At 39.3% G+C, this 26,036-nt stretch overlaps 1 protein-coding gene across 3 annotated transcripts in view; it reads left to right on the forward strand.

Moving 5' to 3' along the window:
* Nucleotides 1-13,391, forward strand: part of PIK3R1 (phosphoinositide-3-kinase regulatory subunit 1) — an 85,445-nt gene extending 72,054 nt beyond the window's left edge. Inside the window, exons 1-10 of one of the 3 annotated variants that reach the window (XM_054488002.2) lie at nt 322-711; nt 4,226-4,328; nt 5,076-5,174; nt 5,278-5,458; nt 5,684-5,809; nt 6,510-6,652; nt 6,877-7,053; nt 7,149-7,217; nt 7,900-8,070; nt 9,140-13,391. In XM_054488002.2, the coding sequence (XP_054343977.1) occupies nt 696-711; nt 4,226-4,328; nt 5,076-5,174; nt 5,278-5,458; nt 5,684-5,809; nt 6,510-6,652; nt 6,877-7,053; nt 7,149-7,217; nt 7,900-8,070; nt 9,140-9,329 (1,275 nt within the window). In that variant the 5' untranslated portion in view covers nt 322-695 and the 3' untranslated portion in view covers nt 9,330-13,391. Of the gene's footprint in view, nt 1-321; nt 712-2,033; nt 2,799-4,225; nt 4,329-5,075; nt 5,175-5,277; nt 5,459-5,683; nt 5,810-6,509; nt 6,653-6,876; nt 7,054-7,148; nt 7,218-7,899; nt 8,071-9,139 lie in introns of those variants that run through there. The other 2 variants (XM_054488001.2, XM_054488000.2) reach the window with 2 other exon arrangements.
* Nucleotides 13,392-26,036: the final 12,645 nt, after the last annotated feature.

Here is a 26,036-nt window from a genome sequence, read left to right on the forward strand (position 1 = left end):
GTTCCAAGAGGCTCAGGCCTTTACAAGTGAGGCTTTGATTCTATTTTTTGCTGAACTAGCTCAGCCACTTCCTGTGTTTGGCTGTGCATAGTGCCTCGCTTCACTGTCGGCTACTTGAGCCCCGCGAGCCAGCCAGTGCGCTCAGCAGCCAGTGTGACTATTTTAGGTCCCCTCACAATGGCCTTCTCATTTCCCAGGCGAAAATGAGCAAGTTGGTCTTGCATTGGCCACTTGTCAGCCGATGACAACTTTGACTTGGGCTCCCCTCCCCCTCCCGAAATCCCTAGCTCAGCAAATATTTGAACCTGCCCAAGTTAATCATGAAGCTGCGATCTTTATCTGAGGGAGACGTGCGAGCGCCTGGGCTCCTTTCCTCCCCGATACAGTAGCGAAATCCAGTTGGCTTCTCAATGAAGTGCCGGCAGTGAGCGGCGGTGGCCCGGACGCACTGCCGGGCGGGGCGTGGGGCGGAGGGACTAGCCGAGCCGAGTGGAGCTGGGCCACTGTGCACGCCTGGAGGGTCGTGGCGGCGCCCTCGCTCCTGCGCGCACTCTCGGCGCCGGACACGAGCACTGCCTGCCGGGAACAGGCTGGGGGGAGGTGCGGGGGCTTGGCCCACTTGGTGGAAGAACAGCTTTGGGGATTTTTTTTTTTTTCATTGTCGGATACAGGCATTTCAAAGGGAAACCGTTGAAATGCATAACCTGCAAAGTAAGTTGCCTTGAATTTGTGCACTTCTCTGTTCCTTCCCTGTGGTTTATCTAAGCGGTGCCTTTCTGTAGTTTGTCTTGGAGTACGTGTGTGTGCGTGCGCCCCTGTAAGCGCTGCCTGGGGAGGACAGATGGGAGATTAGGGGAGACACTCCCTCTGTCCTCGAGGGGGACAGTGGCTGGGAAAGATAGGGTTTAGGTTGGAAGTTCAGTAAGAAGGTACTAATTACAACGTGCTTGGTTGGAAGTTGGTGCCAGGCCAGGGCTTGGACAGACCATGGGAGAATCACCTGTCTCCCTGCCTTCTCCCTGGGTTAGTTTGCCACAGAAGATCCAACAGCCAGACTGGTTTGCACCGACGGTTCCCAAATGCACGGACTGGCACTCTGGGCTGTTACACCGGCCACAGCTGCTCGGAGAACTTGTCTCCTTGCTTTGGGGGAGGGTCGACATTTTAATTAACTAAAAAAGAATGTTTTTCTGAATCTTATCTGAGGGCATACAGCCACTTTTACCATTTTTATTTGAATTTGAGTTCAGGTAAACTTAGGCAAATAGAAAAGTGGGAGAGGGTGGGAAGAGACAAGGTGAGCCTGCTTTTCCCAATAATGGGAAAATGAATTAAACTAGACAGGGGACGTCAGAGAACAGAATGCCTTGCCTTTGGTATGCTTTTTAATATATTTTATGATCCCAAATTTTACAGAAAGTCTCAAGGGTTTCTGTGTTTTTTAAATGGTCACACAAATATGTGACATACATGTGTACATAAGATCACAGAGCCCCACTGTAGTTTTTTAAATGAGCCACATTTACATGGGGGAAGAGCCCCTCCCCCCCCCGCCATCATAATATTGTGAATGTAAAGAGAGATTGGTTCACAATGAGAATGTACAGTAGGCTCCTATAAGGGTGACAGGATTATATGCAGAATGACTTTGAAGAACCAAAATTGATTTATTTATGCTAAGTAGTGCTAAGAAGGAATATTTGTCCCGGAGTGAGGCATTTGAGATAGAGGTGAAAAAGCAAAAAAAAAAAAGTGATTACATCATCTTCCCGTTCAAGCAGTATTAGTAGTGAAGATGGGTTCATCAGTGAAATATTTTGCAAAGATAAATATACCTCTACTCTGCATTCTGATCTATAGCCTCTTTCTTTTTGGAAGAAGCATTTTCTTTGCCCAGTTTTTTTAGGCAGTCACATTAAAATTCTCATTAATAATGTTGACAGACAATTACGTTTATTATTTCTGTTAATAGGCATCTGCATTCCTATTCAGAATTTTCATTGTTAGTCTATAAAGTCTAGTTTTAACTTTGGAATGTTTGGTAGAGGAGGACATTTTATCTATACATTAACTGTCCTTTCTAATGTGGTACATTTGTGACAGTGTTTGAATTCTGGGTTTTCAGTGAATTATGGAGAACTAAAATACCAGGAGTAGTCCGTACTGCTTCTCTTATACATGAGAGATATCTAAGGACTATAAAATATAGCTTAAGTATACCCTTTTAATGCCTTTGTAAGATTTTTAAACCAGGGAATGACTGGGCTATCTATAAACCCAGATGCACTAAGTGGGGAGAAAAGCTCGGAGCTGCAGCATATCAGCTTTTGTCAACCTGCCAACAGCAGAGCGTACCATGCTGCAAGGAGTAATAAACAAGGAATTAGAAAACTCGCTGCTGGAGAACAGTCAAATTAAACACCTTTTTGAAAGGATGAGCGTGTATATATTGCAGTTCTATTAAATGTAGCTTCTCAGTGAGGTTGGCATTATGTTAAGGCTGGTATGGAAGAGAACTGATGAAGCAGGAGTGGTCTGGTGACATTTTTCTGACTTGATTGGCTGGGGTGTGTGATGTAATAGGTTTCAGTGCAGCCCCTTATAGGTTTTAAAATGAATTCCAAGACACCATTACAAAGAAAGCCGGACTCTTTTCTTATAACTGAGCTCAGCCAAGGAAACTCTTGCACAAATGTACAATACTGTTTGGAATATGGAAGACCTGGATTTAGAATATGCCAAGACAGATATAAATTGTGGCACAGACTTGATGTTTTATATAGAAATGGACCCACCAGGTAATACTGCGGTATTATTGTAGAGAGTTAGTTAATTTCGTGGCTTTTTAATTTTTTGAAAGCTACTGTAAAAGATCCTTTTTAGATTTCTGTTTTTATTAATTTGTTTCATTGATAAAAATTAGTTTGCTCATGGCTTAAAAATTAAACAGATTGTTTGACTGTCTGTGGAAGCAAGCAGCTCAGGCTGTGTGTGGTAAATGCTTATTCTTACTTGAATGGATATGAATTGAACTCCAGTTTTTCACTGGTGTCTTTTGTTAATCGAGATCCTTCCCTGGGTGAGTTATGTTGTGGGATATTGTCCCTGTAATTAAAATGATGCATCCTTTGTGCTGCTTTTCTGTTGCCAGTGGATGAGAACAGTGTGGCACTTTGCAGTGATAACACTTGGTACTTTAGAAAGCATGTAAAATGTAGCAGTGATTACAACTCAGTTCTCTAGATGTTGAGACTTTGCTTGCGTTCTCTTATATTAAGATATTATAATGAAAAAAGAAGTTGACTTTCCGTTATTGTTAGTCTTTGTAAAATATTCTTGGTAGATACCTGAAATCATTTTTTGTATAAGTTAAAGTAGTAACAGTGCTTTAAAACTTATGACAGAATTTACCTAAAATCCTAGATTTATTTGGTTTCCTAAGTTGTTCTATTCCAATGTTAGCTCTCCCCCTGCCCCCATTTAAGGTATTCAGGAATATTGCAGTCTTTTATTTGTCACCGGTTGGCATATATGAATACTGATTTGACATTGAGGAAGGGGGATATCGTTTTTAACCAGACCTGGTATATAGAGCACAATTTATCCAACAGACTATTAACATAAATATTAAAGAGATTTAGGGCACAGATGAGAGTTTCTTAAAAAGTGGCTTTTGGCAGAACAGTGCCTGAAATACTAAGATTAGAGAAACCCAATTGCTGCTCTTAAAACATACTGCTGTAGATGAGCCTTTTTATTACTGCAACAGTGTTTGTGGAGGACAGAGACCAAATTTGTCTTTCATAATTAAATAAGAGGAAATTAAAGCCAACTCATGTTATTCCTGCTACTCATATGTTCATAGTTTCTTACTTTAGATGGATTTGACCAGGCATGAAACTTTAATATAACTAGAATCTAGAAGTACAGAATGTCATGACTCTGGATTTACTTTGAAATTTATTCACATGGCCAGCCCAATTTATTTGTTAGTTTCTAAGGCTCTCTCTCTTTTCTCCTTTTCAGTTTCATTTCTTTTTGAGCCATGCTCTGAAAGATTTTTCTTTTAAGAAAATTATCTTCCATATTGCATGGAATTGTGAACTAATGCTATATATTTCAGTTATTCTAATTTTTTATTTTTTTAAAGTAAAAGTATTCATCCAAAGAAATTTAGTTCTAATGTAGTTGGGATTGTGAACAACTTTTTCTTTTTCATCTGCAGCACTGCCTCCTAAACCACCAAAACCCACTACTGTAGCCAACAACGGTATGAATAACAATATGTCCTTACAAGATGCTGAATGGTACTGGGGAGATATCTCGAGGTAAGGCTACAGAAACTTCATTTTCACTAGATACAGAGAGTTTTAGATTAAAAGAAAGAAAAGCACCAGCTTGCTAAGTTCCATTTTTAGGATATCATCCAACATAAGCATGAAGCATAGTTGGTTCTCTTCCAAAGACGACCAGAAAAAGTCACTGAGCGCTGGAGAACTGTGGGTGCTGGATGCCACAGGAAATTAAATACCCGGGAAGTTTCATTATTGACAGAGATGTCAGTGAAGCGCCAGAGTGAAGTGGCAGTGCCTAAGAACAGAATGTGAAGGCACTCTATCTGTTAAGCACAACTCTAAGAATTCTTGCCTTAAACACAATAAGAAAACAATGCCATTTTATATTAGCTTTGGGAAGGGGGAGTAAGGTTGGAGAAACCTTTTTGAGATCATGAGTTTCTGTGCTCATTTGTCAGAGAGATTGTAATGTTTGGTTGAAAAAATAAAAACTTAGTACCACAGATACACCAGTAGTGAAAGTGATATGCACCTGTTTGTGATGAGACTACAATTGCTAACATTTCTATTTAAACAAATTATTAGCTCTTATTAGTAAGCTCTGAAAATGCAATTCATTAATTTAAATCTATGTGGGCAGGAGGAATATGGCACTCACTGTACTTTCCACTTGATTTTGCTATGAACCTAAAACTGCTCTAAAAAATAGCCTATTTTAAAAAATATAAATCTGTGGTCACTAAACCTTAAGGTGAGCGTTGTTTTGTGTTTTCATTTCAGGGAAGAAGTGAATGAAAAACTTCGAGATACAGCAGACGGGACCTTTTTGGTACGAGATGCGTCTACTAAAATGCATGGTGATTATACTCTTACACTAAGGTAAGCCGGGGAATATAGCTGAAATTAGGGTTTTGGGCTGATATTAAAACATATTTCCTTATTCCAAAATGTTAATACCTTTATTTTTATATTGTTTTTACAGGAAAGGGGGTAATAACAAATTAATCAAAATATTTCATCGAGATGGGAAATATGGCTTCTCTGACCCATTAACCTTCAATTCTGTGGTTGAATTAATAAACCACTACCGGAATGAATCTCTAGCTCAGTATAATCCCAAATTGGATGTGAAATTACTTTACCCAGTATCCAAATACCAACAGGTAATAAAAACTGAATGAATTATCCAGTTACGATGTTTAGACAAGATCCTTTTAATACTTAGAAAACATTTGAAGCAGATGAATTACATGTAATCAAGTCTAAAAAACTTGACACTTGTAATTACATAATTGCAATTTTAAAGATGTTTCCATGTCAGCTATTTTGTTAAACAATTGTTATTTGATTAAATACCTTATCCATTGAATTTATTTTAATCTTTCTAGGATCAAGTTGTCAAAGAAGATAATATTGAAGCTGTAGGGAAAAAATTGCATGAATATAACACTCAGTTTCAAGAAAAAAGTCGAGAATATGATAGATTATATGAAGAATATACCCGTACATCCCAGGTGAGTTTTCTATGAAAATCAGATTAAAAACTAAGAGTTCTAAACTTTTAAAGACTAACATGGAAAAAGGAATTTGAAAGGTTGAGGTTTTACAAATGAAGTGGGGGTGAGATCATTTATTTGTGAATCATTGTTGATTATTCTAGCATAATATCTCTTAACCTTAAACCAAAAATTTTAAGTATCAGAATAATAAATTAAGTTCACGTGATAACTGAAGCAGTCACTGAGTTCCAAGTTGATTTAATTCGTGATAGAAGGATCCTGTTTAGATTGTAAGTTAGTAATAACTGGAAGTTTCACAGACTTGTCTAATCCCTGAAATGCAGATTTAGGCATTAATATATATCCTGCCATGAAAAGGAAGGGCTATATACTGCTGTGTTTTTCTAGACCCTTATTCTTCACTGGTCACTCATGTATCTGGGAATGCCAGAGGGAATAGAAAACAACAGGGATGCTATAAACTACAATAGCTTTTAGGAAGATAAAAACTATAGGAAATTGCCAAGCAATCATTTTCCATAGACTGAGAAAATTCTCCAGAGGAAATACTTGTTTCTGGGATACTGTTTTAATGGGTTTTATGAATTTGAGTCCCACTCTGCTAATAATACAGATCAAATGTCCTGGTAGTGTCTTGCAGTAAGAAATTGTTCTATGAAAGGTATGACATTATCTTTTTAAAATTATGTTGCAGGAAATCCAGATGAAAAGGACAGCTATTGAAGCATTTAATGAAACCATAAAAATATTTGAAGAACAGTGCCAGACCCAAGAGCGGTACAGCAAAGAATACATAGAAAAGTTTAAACGTGAAGGCAATGAGAAAGAAATACAAAGGTTGGTGTTTCCCTTGTTCTTGTGCTAGAGATAACCAAAATCCTCTAAAACCGTTTAAAGATGATCTCGCTTTCTGTGCTTTGAATGATTTAAAAATGACAGGAAGAGAAGCCACACTTTACCTAAGGAAAACTGCTGGGATACCATAGTGAAACTTTTCATAAACTTTGGGGACCGTTCCAGATGTACCCAGATAATAACAAATGCATTTCTTTTGCCTGCAGGATTATGCATAATTATGATAAGTTGAAGTCTCGAATCAGTGAAATTATTGACAGTAGAAGAAGATTGGAAGAAGACTTGAAGAAGCAGGCAGCTGAGTATCGAGAAATTGACAAACGTATGAACAGCATTAAACCAGACCTTATCCAGCTGAGAAAGACAAGAGACCAATACTTGATGTAAGTATTTGAAATGGAATCCTATACATGAATAATTGGTGATTGCTACAATTCAGGATGAGTAAATGCGTTCTCTTTTCAAAACTGTTTTTCAGGTGGTTGACTCAAAAAGGTGTTCGGCAAAAGAAGTTGAACGAGTGGTTGGGCAATGAAAACACTGAAGAGTAAGTAGTTACTAAAGATGGTGATAGCAGAAGATTTTTCTCATTTTAGGAAAATGCATAACTTGCTTTGTTTTTAGAACAAGTGAGGAATTTTACTGAGTTTGGAACATCTTGTAGGAGAAAATGTATAAACTCAGTGCCATTATCCAGAATTTTAAAAAAAGAAAGCTTAGCCAAGGAGGACTAGGATTTATTTTCACTCATAATGCTGTGAAACAACTCTCTGTGTCCATAATGATGTCCCTGAACATCTGAAAAATCCCAAAATATTTTTGGAACAGTCAGAGAAAAAATAATTATGCTTAATATATTTTAAAGCTTAAGTATATACTTTGTTTGAATTATTCAAAAACTGGCAATCTGCCTAGTCAATTTCCTGATCTAAACTGGGTAAACAAGATTGTTTTAATACCTTCCACTCTGCCCAGGTACCTGAGTGTGGTTGCTTGAAAACAGAAATAGTACAGTTGATTGGTAATTCTTTGTCCTGGGAGGTTGCACTGGAGGCTGAATACCAGGAGAGGAAAACTCAGGTCAGACAGAGGCAGGCATGTGATAGCCAGTCTGACTGGCTTGGTAGGGGCCAGGAGAGAAGTGAGGGGGGTATGCCTAGGGAAGACAGCAAGGCAGGCTGATGGCTCCTGCACTCTTCATTTAGAAACTTTCTGTCCTGCCTGCCTAGCCAATATTCACTGGTGGAAGATGATGAAGATTTGCCCCATCATGATGAGAAGACGTGGAACGTTGGAAGCAGCAACCGAAACAAAGCTGAAAACCTGTTGCGAGGGAAGCGAGATGGCACTTTTCTTGTCCGGGAGAGCAGTAAACAGGGCTGCTACGCCTGCTCTGTAGTGTATGTATCTCCAGAAAATTTTTCTTTACAACATCTCATGAAGAGATGTTTCATTCATTCATTCATTGAGTTTTGGGGGCAAAGATTTGAAATAGTTTTAGTCTTGAATAAGCTTACAGTACAATGCAGAAGAGAAACCAAAGCAGATGTAATACCATTTTAAAGTCTAGCCAGAAGTGTATGTTAATAGTCTAATAGATACCTACTGTTTAGTTGGAAGACTAGGTTTGGATTCCCATTCAGTACTAATTAATCATGAGAAGTCGCTAAGTCTTTTTTTCTCATCTTTAAAGTGGCAATGCCTGCCTTTTTTTTTTTTTTGCCTCTCAAGGCTACTATAGTTAGAATCTGAGGTAATTTGTGTGAGAACATCACCCATAGGAAAAATACTCATCAGGAACAGGTGAAAAAAGAGAAAGGATTCTGATCATTATCCTTGAGATAGGTACACCCACACTGGATCACTGACATCACCATTTCCAAGAAATTAATGTCCTCTAGTAGGGAATGGTTCTAAAAGTATGTTACACTCCATGATCACCTTTCATTTGATGAGATAAATATTCCTACAGCAAAGAAGGGTACTTTTGTCCTTACTCTGCATAAGGGCACATGCAGAGATGGAGAGTTGTGCAGACACCTCAAGGACAGCCAGAAAGAGGGAATCCTATGAATAATCATAATGGGAGTAATAGTAACACTGCTAGTCATGGAGCACTGCAGATAGTTGTCCTCATCATGATTGGAAGCTACCATTTGTTGCATGCTTACTGCATGTCAGGCATTCTATCTAGCATATTGCATGCATGATCTCATTTCATTTCTCAAAGTAACTGTATTACATACATTTTACTATTGTCTTCCCTTTAAACCATTTTAAAGATGAAAATAAAGTCAGTCAGTGAAGCTGGGTTACCTACCCAGGGCACTCGGCCAAGTGTCTGTTGTAACCTAGGACCCTTTCCCCAAGCTGAGACTGTACAATAATGCTTTTTATTAAAGATGCCCTGTAGAATTGTGAATTGTCTTGGACAAGCTCAAAAAACAGTTTTTCTTCTCTCTTCTCTAGGGTGGACGGCGAAGTAAAGCATTGTGTCATAAACAAAACAGCAACTGGCTATGGCTTTGCCGAGCCCTATAACTTGTACAGCTCTCTGAAAGAACTGGTGCTACATTACCAACACACCTCCCTCGTGCAGCACAACGACTCCCTCAATGTCACACTAGCCTACCCAGTATATGCACAGCAGAGGCGATGAAGCTCTTACTCTCTGATCCTTCTCCTGAAGTTCAGCCACCCTGAGGCCTCTGGAAAGCAAAGGGCTCCTCTCCAGTCTGATCTGTGAATTGAGCTGCAGAAACGAAGCCATCTGTCTTTGGATGGGACTAGAGCTTTCTTTCACAAAAAAGAAGTAGGGGAAGACATGCAGCCTAGGGCTGTATGATGACCACACGTTTCTAAGCTGGAGTGCTTATCCCTTCTTTCTTTTTCTTTTTTTCTTTGGTTTAATTTAAAGCCACAACCACATACAACACAAAGAGAAAAAGAAATGCAAAAATCTCTGCGTGCAGGGACAAAGAGGCCTTTAACCATGGTGCTTGTTAATGCTTTCTGAAGCTTTACCAGCTGAAAGTTGGGACTCTGTAGAGCGGAGGAGAGAGAGGCAGAAGAACCCTGGCCTGAGAAGGTTCGGTCCAGCCTGGTTTAGCCTGGATGTTGCTGTGCACGGTGGACCCAGACACATCGCACTGTGGATTATTTCATTTTGTAACAAATGAACGATATGTAGCAGAAAGGCACGTCCACTCACAAGGGACGCTTTGGGAGAATGTCAGTTCATGTATGTTCAGAAGAAATTCTGTCATAGAAAGTGCCAGAAAGTGTTTAACTTGTCAAAAAACAAAAACCCAGCAACAGAAATGGAGTTTGGAAAACAGGACTTAAAATGACATTCAGTATATAAAATATGTACATAATATTGAATGACTAACTATCAAATAGATGGATTTGTATCAATACCAAATAGCTTCTGTTTTGTTTTGCTGAAGGCTAAATTCACAGCGCTATGCAATTCTTAATTTTCATTAAGTTGTTATTTCAGTTTTAAATGTACCTTCAGAATAAGCTTCCCCACCCGTTTTTGTTGCTTGAAAATATTGTTGTCCCGGATTTTTGTTAATATTCATTTTTGTTATCCTTTTTTAAAAGTAAGTGTACAGGATGCCAGTAAAAAAAAAAAAATGGCTTCAGAATTAAAACTATGAAATATTTTACAGTTCTTCTTGTACAGAGTACTTGGCTGTTAGCCCAAGGTTAAAAAGTTCATAACAGATTTTTTTTGGACTGTTTTGTTGGGCAGTGCCTGATAAGCTTCAAAGCTGCTTTATTCAATAAAAAAAAGAAATGAAAAAGATATATGAATATGACAAAGTATTGCTGAGTCCAACAATGTTGTTTTAAGACTCTTAAAATACGGTACCTGGCAATGTTTATTTCATAAAGAATTGTGAACTTCTTGAATCTGGGGGGGGGAATGTAGTGAAGGGATGTATCAGGTGGGGTGGTGGGAAGGGAAGGCAAGGTTATATGCACTTTCTCATGATTTACAGAGAAGTGAATAACTGCAAAGTGAAGTTGCTTCTACTTCAGTCTTCTCTCACTTTGATTTGCTAGTTGTTATCAATTAATGACAATTACAAACCTACTGTAACTCTAATACAGTGTGACTGGTCAGGTATTTCAGTTCTTAGGAAGGAAGTGCCAAGTTTGTTTTTGGGTTCCTGGAACAGTGCTCACCTTTGTTTAGAACACTGGTTTAAAGGGATAATCTCTGTCACATTAGACTATCCATCACGACCAGCAAATACTCATTTTAGGAAAAAAAAGCATGATCTGAAAAATCCTTTTGGTGGGATGTTGGTTACTCTCCTAGCTTTCCATTCGGTTTAGAACATAAAGCAAATAGACACAGTCATACTGTCACTGCTCTGGACTGTGTGGAGCTCGCTAAAGTCACGGCCATTGCAGGAATCCCAGTGGCAGTCCTCATTCATTGTAATCATTGCATGTGCTTCACTACAGGGCGGGGGAAAAGGAAGCGTTAGCATCATGTTTCCCATTTAGGGCAGGAGTGAGAGGTCTCTCTTCCTGATTTAGATATGCAAAAGCTGGTATGTTCAGTAGGAACTGTACATGTGTTGGGAGGAATAAAGACTAATTAGCAACCATAATATGGTCACTACCCTAATAGACTAAATGAAATCTTCTTGCAATTTCAAATTGCTCTTTCTCCATATTAGATTTACCCACAGCTATATTTCTGTTTAAGTACTAGGGTGAGGGTTTTCCGTTACTTTGTTTTTTAATGTTCCTTTTGAAAGAATCAGTCTTACAGCTGAGTGAATCATCTGTAGAATGTATTATTTGTCCTCTTTACATGAAGCTACTCATACTTAAGCAAAAGTCAGTCTTATAGCAAGACTGGTAGTCCTCAAACTTGACTTTACTGATCTGACCATCTCCCTCTCATCGCCAGACAACTGACGATTTCCCTGGTTTTAGTCTGTCTCTGCTTTAAAGTTATTGTGATATCCTTCTAGATCACACACAAGTCTAACAAACAGTTAATAGTTTTTAAATTAGGTTTGTGGGTATTTTTTTGGTAGCACATGTATGCTATTACATATAAATTTTTATTTCTAAAATATAAGATCTGAGATTGAATATTTTCATTAAAAGCTACAGTTTTGTGAATTTTTGTGCTTCAACATTCTTTGCAAGATGATACGGTAGTTAGGCATTTGCCTTATTTTTGCATCTCACAAACATAAGTGCAATAGATCTTTTCATTGAACAGCAAAGTAGGATTCATCATACCATATGACTGAGTTACACCAGACCTATTCTGCCCAATGCCTTTTTGATTGCAGTGTAGCTTGCCCACCGCATTTGTCTTTTTAGATACTTTGCTAGCCGGCCACTTTGGATTTCATCAGACAGTTCTAACAATATTGTCTGAATGGCTGAATATGAATAGATACAGCAGAGGCACCCCTGATACGTGATTTTTATCCATGCATCAGTTTTTCTCACCCAGTGTAGCATCCTAAAGACAAAGCCAGAAGCTAAGCTGCAGTGAGGCTGTGATTGGGCATAGAAGCGGGAGCACTGGGACCTTACATTACACACACGAGAGATCATAACCACGTGAAAAGGCAAAAAGCATGTGTTTGCAACATCTGATAACTTCACGGCCTTTAATATATGTATATATGTATATGTGCATGGACTGTGTTTCCAGTACACCTTTCAGCCAAAACAGATCCACAGTAGTTGAGTTCAAGTACATAACAAGCGAACGTCTGGTACAATTCTTATTTATGTGTATGGGATTTTTCCCTTTGAGGTTGCTTTGTTTTGTCTTACAAAGGTGAAAATTGTTTGCAAGTGAAGTGAGAAGTTCATATTTCTTTGGCTTTTTTGTGTTTTTAAAAGTTACTCCTTTTAGGGAGCTGGTCTGATGACTTGCTTAGCTTGGAAATCCTTGTTTTCAGTGTGTCGAGTCAAAATGTGTTTATGTGAGCTGTCACTGTGGGGAATCAATTGCTTTGTCATATAGCTGGTTATGAACTAGTAACATGTTTGGGAAGTCCTACTGATGTTCCTTTGGAAGAAAAATTCTGCTGGTTTTAACAACTGTGCTTTTGCTGTGCATGGTATCCAAGTTAGTTGAAACGCAGACCCTGAGATCTGTTTGAGTTTAGGGTCATTTTTAGAAGGGGCAGTTTAAAGCACAATGTCTCACATGGGACAAAGTTCCAAAATGCCAAATTCTTATTTTTTAAAAAGCTAGTTCTATAAAATACTTGTATTATGGGTGAGGAGGAAACAGAATTGAGTCCATTGGAAAGACTATCCAACTTAACATGAAACTTGTCACCAGGAGATAGCATTAGCTGCCCAGGATGCTGCTATATATATATATATATATATATGTGTATATATATATATATATATTTGAAAAAATCAAAACAAACTCATTTATACCTGTGTATTTTTTAAAGCTACAATCTGTTCAATGTTTTTACAAATCTGTTTATATGACATTGTTAAAATAAAGTTGGTCTTTTGACGAGAGGGAGGATGTCACTGTCAGTTGTAATTTTGCCTTCACAAGGCAACTGGGGTGGGGGGTGGGGGTAGTGTGCCTCCTTGACATTTCGTTCAAGTTATAGATTCAATGGAGCTATGTCTTGTTTTAAGTTGCTTTAATGCATTGTATTAGATCTTCAAACAGAATAAAGGTTGTTTTGAAACTTCAGTTTTGGGTTGAAATCTCACTTATCACCTAAGAAATCTTTCTAAAACAGCTGCCTTTTGGCTTATAAATGTTGCTGCTGTTTCTATTGTCTCCCACCCACCCCCTTTTGATTGTTATCACAGTATCTCATTTTTGTAAAGTTGAGAAGGACACTGAGTGGTCACATGTAAGTAATACATATGAGCTGTCGTTCATAATTTCACTGTTTTTTTGAGACGGAGTCGGAGTCTCTCTCTGTCGCCCAGGCTGGAGTGCAGTGGCGCTATCTCGCCTCACTGCAAGCTCCGCCTCCTGGGTTCACGCCATTTTCCTGCCTCAGCCTCCCGAGTAGCTGGGTCTACAGCTGCCCGCCACCATGTCCGGCTAATTGTTTGTATTTTTAGTAGAGACGGGGTTTCACCACGTTAGCCAGGATGGTCTCGATCTCCTGACCTGTGATCCACTCACCTCGGCGTCTCAAAGTGCTGGGATTACAGGCGTGAGCCACCGTGCCCGGCCAACCATCTTAAATGAGGAAATACCTCTTGGTGATGTCCTTTCAAGGCCTGTTCTCGCTATAGGAAAACTAGAATGCCCATCATCCTTCAATTCTCCCCTCCTCCGCATTCATCCCCAAACCCTGAGAATCATCCTCTAAGAACCAAGTGTCCAGTTTTGTCTCTGTTGTGCAGTCTGCATATTTTGAACACTCACAGTGCAGGGATGACATGGGACTGTAGACAGGGAGCTAAGTTACACCTCAAATGCAGATTTTACATTGTATCACCTAGTCAAGATACACAAGTCTTACTGTAGATAACTTTCCCATTTGTTTTTATTGCTAAGTGGACTTAAGGCAATACCACTTTGCATGTGTATGGTGTTTACATGTAGGCACAGTGAGGGTCTAGACCTGAAGACATATTCTAGTAGTAGAGGGGAGAGGGACGTACAAATAATTACTCTCAGGGCAACAATGACTAATATTTTTTGAGTATGGCAGTAGCTCCAAGACAGATGCTCTGCTTTCCCCCTGCTCTGTTTGGTATCACAGAGAACTATATTCACTGGATCTCTTGTCCTGGAGCTTCTAGGTGTCTCTTCCCCGGCTCTAGCTCCTGCCAGATAGACCCTCATTTTCAGGTCTGAGCAAACTCCCTCTGCTCTAGCTCTCAGGAGAAGGCTCTGGAAACATTACCTACTCCCATTTTTACTCTAGCCCAAGAAGTGGTTGCAGCTTTATGCTGTTGCTAAACGTCTGGTTTCCCTCACCACCTCCATTTGGTTTCCAAACACTTCCCTCATCCAAGTAATTATCATTCAATTATTCCAGTAAGAGCTAGGGTAATTCCCCCCCACATACACACACTGGTCTCTGACATATCAAGTGATTATTATCTGTTAAACTCTTTGTTTTACTCTTTCCACAATTATCTGGGTAAGATGATTATATTCCCATTCCTTAGATGAGAAAACAAGCATAGATGTGAAATGACTTGCTCAAGATCATGCAGCATCTGAGAACAGAGTTGAATGCATAGGCTTCTCAAGCCAGAGCTCTTTGCCCCTATGCTGTAATGTAATAGCCTTTCAATGGAAAATGCACAAGAAAATGCAAAAAAAAAAAAAAAAAAAAAAAAAAAGCTCACTGGTAACTTTTTGCTGGGGAGGTAACCATGTGGCTTTCAATTAGTAGACAGTGCACAGGTGGTCAATGATGAATCACAGGAAATAGCCTGGGCTTGCTTTAAACCAGTGGTTCCCAAAGTGTGGTTCCCAGACTAACAGCATTCACATCAGCATCACTTGGAAACCTGTTAGAAGTACAAATTCACAGGCCCTACCCCTGACCTACTAACTCTGACACTGGAGCCCAGCAATCTGTTTCAACAAGCTCTCTGAGTGATTTTAATGTACACTAAAGTTTGAAGATCACGACTTTAGATCACCTGCTTACTGAAATAGTACTTCTAGCATTTTAACTAAAAACCATTACCATTAATGAGTGATATGTTACTTTATAATTTATGTTCATAGTATAGGCCATAGAAAAAAGAAAATAGATTGATTTGCAGTTTAGGAGACCCAGCCTGGTCTTTTTATCTGTCTTTAACCAGCTGTGGGAAGTGGGCCAATTCAAGGCACCTTCCAGGCCTCCAACTCCTTATCTGTGAGATAAAGGTATGGGCCTCTGGGACTCCTTCTAGAGCATATGCTGTGATTAAGTGAGCTGAATGAAGATCCCCAGTCCCCCAATTCTCCATTTACAACTTGACCCCCAATTTTAACCCACAACGAGTGGTCCTTTATGTTGCCAGTGACTACGGCCAAGTGAAAGCATGCCTAGAATTGGGGTATACTTTTCTTGCTGGCATCTTAAACGTGACACTTGAGGTGAATCTAAATTGGCAGCCAAGTTCTGGACAGTGTGGAGAGAGTGTATTTGGAAATGACACTCTGCCCATCTAGCTAAAGCATGAAGTGCTGAGAGAATGCGGCCTACCAAACCCTCTGGGGCATGGTGGGAGGCGGGGAAGTAGAGTCTGTTAAGACCTGATACAATGTCAGTCAACTTCAAAAACCTTTTTTTTTTCCCCCCGAATTTATCCCTTAAAAGGTCTATTTAAAAATAAAAATCAGTTGCAATATCTTAAATAGACAGAATTGATTATTCACTATCCAAACTTCAGATTATCTTCTCAAAAGATAGCACTTTGTAACCTCCAGTTTGGTATTGCTGTCATAAATCAACTCAACAGAAAACCACTGAGATGCTCTGGGGGAGGGAGGGTGTGGAGGATAAATGAGTAATCACCAACATGCTAATCTGCATTTTGCTTTCCAGAAGGAAACGAGAAATTCCCTTCTCTCTGCAGCACTCAATCATAACAGTCTGAAGCATAACCTCAGGCTTGTTAAATAAAATATTCTAAATCTATACCTGTCTTGACAGGTGTAAAGGTTTGGCCTATAATATGAGAACAGGACAGTCAACCTCTAACTACCACCACTAATCACATTAGGAAGAAAGTTAGGAGGGAGGTCTATTCATCACCAAGACTGCTCATTAGAATTATAGTTTTGACTGTGAAATATACCATACGTTGTAAGACTAACTCACTGGAACCAATTTATTTATGGAGCTCTCATTTCAGAACTCAGTGATTTATAGTCCAAGCCCTCACAAATCAAAAAATATAGATAACTTCATCACAATGGAGATGATGTGCTAGTTACTTTATGTCATATTTACTGTCCTCTAACAGAGGCCCAGTGCCATGTTTAAAACTATTTAAAACAGTTTTGTTGACAGTGGTGATGATGTGTTTCTTTGGACCTGCGAGGATAAGACATCCGACGAGATGTCTAATGTACTGATTCATTCAAAGCTTTATTGAGCACCTACTATTTGCTGGACACTATTTCCCTCTGAAGGTCCAGTGATAAGACAGGTGAAATCAAAGATTACAGTCTGCTGGTGAAAGCAAACTCAAACAACTGCCCTCTATCATGAGATACAGACAGGAATGAACACTAAGTCTCAAGCAGGCCTGCGTGAGCAGCTAGGCCAAGCTTCAGAGAGGAGTTGACATTTCAAATGTTTCCTACTCTAGTAAAATAGGCCTATGTACTCCTGGTGGTTGCTCCTTCCACCAGCCTTCACGGAAGCTGGTTCTATTGAGGCTAGACCATTGTACTTCTTTAATATAATCACTTTTCAGGTGACATGTTTGGTTTTTCAATACTGTCAAAGGCATTATCTCCATTATAAGTTCTCTAGAGTTCAATGTCCCAATCTGCAGTTCCCATGCTGCAGGTGGTTCAGACAGCTGACATCACACACCTCAGCTTCAGGCAAGCCACTTTTCTCCCTGTCCAGGGACTGATGCCAGGGCCTCACATGGCTCTTTGCCTTGGCACATTAGACGTGATCTGCATGCAACTGTACCTTTTCCTTTTATTTTAGATGAGAAATTCTCAACCCTAGCTGAACATTAGCATCACCTGGGTATCCATTTAATAGAAAACCTGACTTATTGGAGTCTCTAGGGGTGAGCATTAAATAAGATGTACAGAATGCACCTGCAACATGGCTGGCACTTAATAAATGGAAGGCAATAAATATGGTTGTTAGTCAGTCTTGCCTATCAAGATTAGATTCCCCAAAACTATCGCTTTCGATTTCCTGTCGTTTTTAGGATAGGGCTGGCTGGACACATGGTAAATCACCCAAAATCTGTAACTTTTAAGATATTTTATATAAGATATTTATATTTATTCATATCTGTACCTACTTCCAGGAAGTATTTTTCTTTTATTGGCTCTTAGGCACACAGCATTGATTTACTTATCATCCAATGGACTAAAAATCACCGATTTATGTGTGGCTGGCTGTTCTATTATTCTGAAATATTGTATAACATTAAATACATTCAATGTATTTATAACATTACATACATTCAATGTATTTATAACATTAAATACATTGTATACATTAATATGCGTTGTATAACGTTAAATACAAGTATGACAAAAAAGCCATGAAATAGACACAAAACAAGTAGTGAAGGAAGAAAGGAAGGGAGATGTTATTGAAAATAAAAACAAATTGTCTCTAAGGAAAGTTTCAATAATTGAAGGAAAACAAATCTTCCTATTAACCAGGCAAAAAAAAAAAACAAGGGGGTGCACAATGCTTTCATAGTTCCAGTGCTCTGGGAGAAGGAACTTGTCAGTTCAGTGTGAACTAAACGGTCCTCTTGCCCTGACACTTGAGAGGAATCTGTCAAAGGGATCTCTGTAAGTGGTAGTGCCTCTTACACAATGTTCGATTAGAAATGGTTCTTCAGATATATTCTCCATATGGTGCTTTCTTATTCAGTCTGTGGCAGAAGCAGAATATTGTTCTAGAAAGGAGGTTCTGTGACGTTGTCTCCAGATCTCTGCTCGAGGTGCATCTTGCCTGTTTCCTAGCACTGTTTGGGCTGCACCCACTTCAGCATGCTTGAGAAAGCTGCCCTGCAAGTTCTACAGAAGGAAAAGCCAACAAAATCAGGGCCGCTGCTTATTTGCTAGACTGTTCCAGGCCAGCAGCTCAGTGGTGAATCTCTCTTCAGGAAGTCTTTGTGACATCTCAGGCAGTGCCAAGTCTCAAAGCTGTGGGGGACTGGACACTCCACTCCTTTATCCAGACATCAGCTTCGTCTGGTCTAGAGCTCAACTTCATGCAGCACTATGTTTCATTCATCATTTTCCCTATAGAAGATCCTAGTTCTAGTTCATTTTATTACTTTTAAAATTTTCTCTCTCAAAGATACATTCCAATGATACATTTTAATAACACCCCATAAAACTGGAAGTTCAAGTTTTCTGGCTTTTTCCCCAAGGAGAAGGGTTGTCATCAATATATGGAACTTTTGAGGAATTTCTGCAAAATTCTGTAATCACAGTAGAATTAAGGAAGTTTTAACCAGCCTATAATATATAAGGGAAAGTGTCTCTGGCGAGTGGCTGTAAATCCTTAGCAGAACTGCACATTGTATTCTCCCACATCTCCCTAGTTTAGATAAATTGAGGCTAGAACTAAGAGTGAGCCAGCAAGAGTGCACCGGAAAACCTTCAATCATTAGCTCTTCCGCATGTCACTGAACACAGAGTTGGGAGGAGTTGCACAGTAGCACACCAGTATATAGTATTGCCATCATCCAGATGCAATCAATGAAAAGTAATCTCAAGAGTACTGATAGTAAAGTAAAACAATTAGGAAGTGATGAGTTTTTAGTATTTGATTATAAGTTTATGATTTTTTAATGATGCCTGTAATTATAATTTATGTGATATTAAGCTTGTATCATTTAATGTTTAATAACAGCTGTGTATAACAGCCAGCTCACAAAATGCCCGAAAAGTGTAGCCATCAGCTCTCAGGGTTTGGTTTGAGTTGGCTCCAGCACACCCTGGCAGTTAGAAGGGGCAAAATCTTAAGTTTAAGGATGCTTTGGGAGATGCATTGGATGCCAGTGTACACCAATTGGCTGTGACCTCACATCCAGCTTCTGCTTGGAAAGATGGTTGCTAAGAAAATCAGAAGTAGCCCCATACCAGGTTCCTAACAAAATCAGTTAGGAGGAGCAGACTATGTCCTGGAATTTAGGTATATCACAGTAAACACAAAAAAAAAATTTAGTGCAAGTTCTCCCTTATCCCCTTCACAGGAAAATTGTTTCCTATCTAGTCTAGAAAAATCAAACCTTTTGGAGTTTAAATATTTTAAAATTAAAAACTTTTATTAAAAACATACATGTAACTCCTCACCCCTTTCCAATATCTGGGATTAAAGGATTTGAACAGAGACCTGTATAATCTCAGGCAAAATTCCTATGGATTCTCATTACTCAGTCACACAGTAACCTCCTTCCTGCTGCAGAAGCTTTACAGACAATCACAGGGCATATGAAATGTTTTAGTAATTAAGATGAAGGGTTGGAGCAAATGTCTCCCATACAAAACAAATTGACTCTAGGAAAAAGAGGGGAAAAATCAAATCAATGTCTCTGAAACTTGAGAAACTTGTATTTATTAATAGGAAAAAAGTTTTGAGCTCAGGTCTAATTGCTACCACATGAAACACTATTAGCAAATTTAAAAATGGAGAGTTATCAGTAAAAAACAAATTGGATGCTACAGAGACAAATTAGTAAAATAGAATTTACAATTCAAGATATCCTCTCAGAATATAGACAGCAAGAAAAAAAAGATGACCATGATAAGTAAAGAGACGACTTAGAGAATAGATTGAAAAGATCTAATACATGCACAATAGGAATTCAGGAGACAACAGAGCAGGTTGAGAAGTACTAATCAAAGAACTGATAGAAGAAAATTTTCTTGAGTTAAATAAGGATTGAGCCTACACATATCAAGGACCCACTGAGTAGCCTAAAACAACAAGACTCAAATTGCTTGGTAACTTTTCTTAGGGTTCAAGAAGAAAAATTTATAAGTAACCAAACAAAAACAGGCTACTACTACAAAAAAAATTGTTTTAAGCCAAGTGCAGTTGTGGCACATGCCTATAGTCCCAGCTACTTGGGAGGCTGAGGTGGGTGGATCACTTGAGCCCAGGATTTCAAGTCTAGCCTGGGCAACAGAGCAAGACCCCATCTCTTAAATTTAAAACCTAAAAAAAAGGTTAATAATGACTATCCTTCATAGCACCTAATGACAGAAAAAAGACTGTGACAACAGCTATATAAGCCAAATAATTGTTTGTGTTTGGAGGCAACAAAAATTTAAGACATAATGCCAAAGAGTGACCACTTTTACCTTTTCAGAGAAAAAAACAACTAAAAGTCCTCCAGCCAAATGAAAAGCAAATAAAAAGAACACAAGTAAAAGGAAGTTGTCTTTTAAAAATAGTAGAGAACAATAATAGCAGTAACAGAATCAATATCCAAATAGTAGTTAACATATTTAAGAAAAATAATGAAAGACAAATTATTGAATGAGAATATATGTAAAGATAAATTAAGATTTAAAAAACTAGGATGGATGTAAAAGTTCAAATTGTTCCAATAATCCTGAGAGCTGGGAGACAGAATGAATAATCAGGCAAGTGTATAAATATTTAGAAGCAATGATGCTTATTGGTACATTTAATACTGAAATTAATCTAAATCACTTATTGAATAAATAATGCTATAGTGTAAGTCAGAAGGAAACCATCAGCAATTAAAAAGTTATACATTCATATCCTATTAATGGGCATGTAAATAAATCTATATGTATATATTCAAAATATATTTTTAAACAATGAAAAATTATCCCATTTTATTCAATGTGTGTATACATCTATATCTTATAGAGTATGTTTATGACAATTCTGGAAGTCTATTGGGTTTAGTTAATAAACTTACATGGTTGATTTTTTTTAACGTATGTTTCTCCTCAGCGAGCATGGAACACTCACAGAATTTGAAAAGTTAAAAGCAAATGTCTAAGAAAGCACAGGACAACTTTAATTGGGAGTGTCAGAAAGTCTTTGATGAGATACCGTAAATAAGTGAGGGAAAAGATTTTGAAAGGCAACCAGACTGCAGCAGGAAGAAATGTGTGGAGGGGTGTGTGTGTGTGTGTGTGTGTGTGTGTGTTTGCGCATGCACATGTGCAGCCTCAGAGATCCAATCACTTACCTGAAGAACCAGTAACTGGGTTACTGTGGGGAAATTTAAGAGTTCAAGAGCACATTCAGATGGTACCTTCCAGGTTTCTTCTTGACACTCCATCTTTGTCCTACCTCAAACTTCCCTTCTAGCCCCCATCATTTGCTGATGATAGAGACAGCACAACACAAAATGGTCTTACCAAAAAAGACAGTTTCCTCCCCTTGAGTTTTCCACAGTGTCCTTGAAGTCCAAACTTCTTTAGAACTTGCCAAAGTCCAAGCCAGTTTACTCCAGACAATGGCAATCCTGAACCCTTCACTGAGTCTAAAGGTCATTGTTTAAAGTTTTTATCTTCTTGCCTTACATAATTCTTGTATCTTCTGCTGGGGGTGGGGGGATGGGGGAGATCATAGTGATTTTTAGCTCAAAAATCTACTTAAAGGGCTTAAAAATAACAAAATGCTGGAAGTTATTTACACACTCCAGGCAAACTGGTTTCAAAGAAACTTTCTCAAGGTTCCTCCTTAGGAGGTAATACAGCTTTGAGAGATGACATTCCCTTCTGATAGATGTAACAATTGGATTCTAGAGTTAAGCAGGCATCCCTATGGTGGCATGTAAAGATGGATATAATAATATCTGATCACAATAATGATAGTAATAATTACCTCTCAGGCCAGTAAATGCTTACTATATACTAAGCACTTTGCATATGTCACCTTGTTAAATTTTTATTGCCCTCAACTTAAAGATGAGGAAGCTGAAGCTTAAGTAGGTTATGCAGCAGGCTCAAAGTTATGCAACTGGTTTGTGGCAGAGCTGGGCCTCAAACATAGGTCTACCTAGTGCAAGAGCCCTTGCTGTGACACATCATGTTGTGCTGCCCCAAATTATACAAAATGGCCCAGCCAAGTGTCACATCTTAGGGATCAGGGACATGCGACAATCTTGTCATTAGAGTTATGGATTCAGTGATAAATTCTTGCTGCGTCCACTCTGGAAGGCTATTCTTCATCCCATCTGCTACATTTCCGTCTATTCAAGCACTCCCCATTGACCTCAATTCCACCAACCAAGCCCTTCCACAACTTTCCAGCTCTTGCTGAATTGACCTCACTGATCTTTCAGTGCATTTACTCTCTAATGCTCTCATTTGGCCTTAGTCTTCAACAGGAATAATCAGCAAATATAAGAAAAGCCACCTAAAAGTGGCTTAAATGACTACTACTAAAAGTCTAGAGGTAGACAGTCGCTGGAATTGGTTTGGTAGTACAACAATGCCATCCAAGACTGTGGTTCCTTTTAGGTTTTGCTCTGTGCATGGGATTTTCAGCCAAATGTTTATTGTTTCATGAACACAAGGTGACTGCCCCACTCCAGCCATCACATTTGTATTCAGGCAGGAGGGAAAAGGAGCAGTGCCAGTGAGCTCTCCTTTCACGCCTTTCTCTTTTATAAGGGAAAGGAAACTTTCTGAACTGCCTCCAGCTGACTCTACATCTCACTGACCAGGACTGGGTTATGTAGTCACTTCTAGCTTCCGGTGAGGCCAGGAAAGCAAATAGCTCACTTCTTCTGCATCTATACTAGGAAGTGGGCCCGAGGAAGGTACTGAATGCCTCTGGGCCAGACTCTCAATAGTATCTGCCATTGTTGTACTTTTCAGCTCTTTTTCTTTAATGCTTTATCACCCCTAATAGGCTCTTCATTGTGCCGCTCTGATTCTCACCATTACCTCAGAGTTCTGGGGCACATTGTTGGTATTGTATAAATATCTGCAAAATTTAATTAAGTACAAAATACATATCCTAGAAATATAAGGAACATTCTTTTGACACTTTATTTGATAAAGTTTTGACTGAGACATAACCTTTGAGTTGTGAAAATATATTGAGAAAACCTGTGAGAGATTGCATCGTGACTTCATTGTATTTCCCCACTGCAGAAAAAAATACAATGAATGGTGTAGAAAGGAGGTTGCTGGGCCCAACACGTTTTGCTTTGGCCACCTTTTATATTAATTTCTGTGATGGCTGACCCCCTTATAGAGGCTGAGCAGGAAAAGGCACAAGAAATCAGGCTTACATTTGCTTTTCATTGGCAAGACTGATTACAGGTCTGCTGAGATGGAAATTTTAAACTATTGACCGTAACTACTTTTGTCTTATAACAAGCACAGTGAGGGCTGGCCATGAAGCTGCTGCCTTAGTGCACCTGAAGCTTTTCTGAGCTTCTTTGCTAAATCTTAACTCACTAAGTATTCACAGCATTTCTTTGCCTCCTCACACCTATTACCTGCGCTCATCCTGCTCTTCCAAATGGCCTTTGGAAAAATGCATTTTGGAGTCCTATATTCAGAGAACAGAGATACTGGGCTGAGAAACAGCCTGAATGTTAGCCAAAGTCTTTTGCTAAGACAGTAGTTCCAACTTACAGCAACATTCTCAGAACAATAAATCTAACGACACCTGCAGTAGCAGCTTATCAAATGGCCTCTAAGATGGCTCCTAATATTCTGATTTCTGGTATTCATGTTCCTATGTACTGTAAGGGACTGACTTACATGGCCAAGGGAAGGCCTGCTGAGGGAAGCCTACTATAAGTCATGAGAACACCAAAGCAGCTCTATGGAGAGGTCCACATGGTAAAGGACTGAGACCTTTTGCCAAAAGCTAGCATCTACCTGCCACATGAGTGCACCATCTTATAAGTGGATCTTCCAGCCCCTTCAGATGACAGCCCTGGAAATCATCTTGACTGCAACCTCATGAGAGTTCTCAAACTAAAGCACTCAGCTAAACTGCCCTCAAATTTCTGAACCAATGAACCTGTGTGAGATGACACATATTTGTTATTTTAAGCCACTAATATGCTCAGTATTCATTATGTCATTTGATCCTCATCACTGCCTAATATGAAGTAGAAAGAATCAGTGTAACTATCTACACTCCACTGATGAGAGCACACTGGCTCAGAGAGACGAAACAACATGGTCAAGATCGTATTGCTAATACATGTTGGGGTCTGGCCAAGTGCCCTGGTTACCTGATTTCTAGTTTGGAATGCTTTCTACTGTGGCCCTCTGCTATACTAGTGGGGCATAAGGAAAATGACAGAGTCTTCATTTAATTCCCTGCCCCAGAGTAATGGATCACTAGCTTAATAGACTGAGTTTTATTCAAGTTGACACCAGCTTGGATCTCTAGCCCCTCACTGGGATCAAAGAGATAGTCTTCTTCTGATCATCTTTGTTTCTGTCCAAAGAAGGTTTTGAAGTAACTAGGGGAAGATGACTACTCTAGATGCTTGGTCTCAGCCCATAGTTTCATTTGTGGTGTGTCACTCTCACGTGGTTCAAGACCTTCCCAGGTATTTGGAGTAAAGTTTTGGATAGGAAAGAAACTCCCACACTTTCCATAACTTCTTCTCCTATCCTTTCCCCATCATAGCTTTTTCTGAATACTACCCTCCACTTCCAGAAGATCTCTGGTTTCAGGAGATAAGAAATATTATGTAGCCACTAAATTATGTTCACACTTCAAATTCTCTGCTTACAGGGCAGCTCTCCAGGCTTTAAATGTTGACCATGCTTACTCAGCACAGACCACATCAAAGAAAGGACCATAGACATAAGAGCTTTAAGCAACCCCTTTCTTCAGGAAAATAAAACAGGAATTAAGCTGGGCATATCGGTGATAGCAAGCTATTCTGGCCACCTTTCTGCAGTTGAGATCTGCTATTGTGGTAGGGAATGTCCGGCCAAAGCCTGTTGGCCAATACCAAGTCAAATCCCCCACTGGTCCACTTTTCCAATCGGCAGGTTTCATTTCATATTCACACACAGGAGTGGAGCAAATACCTAGGGTCAAATGGGGCTTCAACTTATCTAATGCACATTGCCTTTGGATAATTACAAGCTGTCACAGTTGGAAAAGTTCTTAGTGGTATAGCTCAACCACTGCATTTTACAGGTTAAGAAACCCAGGACTAAAAGGTAAAAAGAAGCACCTACGGTTGATGACAAAGCAGGACTATAGCTTCCACACATTACATGGCCTCACCTGTAACCTACTCACCTTGCTAACACACAACTCAGAACACTTCCCCTTCTGCTATCCCTCTACCTAAAGCTCAGTTTGAAGACTGACTGCATCAGGGGTTTGGAGTAACCTGCCCTTGGTCTCTCCTTAATGGAAATCAGTGTATGGCAGATGCATCTGACCAATAACTTAATGTAAGCCTACCTCAAGAATGACCCTATAGTCAAGAAGAATTTGTGTTTGGAGTTCTAAGCCTAAGGAATCTAGGAGTGGCCAACCCAGAGATTCATTCCTTGTCTAGGAAGAACATCTGAACCTCTGGCCCATCCCATGGAATGCAGGCCATACAGGGAATTGAGGCTCTTTGTTTTAGGTCCAGTGAAGGTTATCAGGTGGAGTTTGCTAGGGTGAGGGTGCTAAGTGAAAATGCTATATAAACTACATGCTTTTTACAAAAGGTA

The sequence above is a fragment of the Pongo pygmaeus genome, chromosome 4 (assembly GCF_028885625.2).
Source record: "Pongo pygmaeus isolate AG05252 chromosome 4, NHGRI_mPonPyg2-v2.0_pri, whole genome shotgun sequence".
Lineage (NCBI taxonomy): Eukaryota > Metazoa > Chordata > Mammalia > Primates > Hominidae > Pongo > Pongo pygmaeus.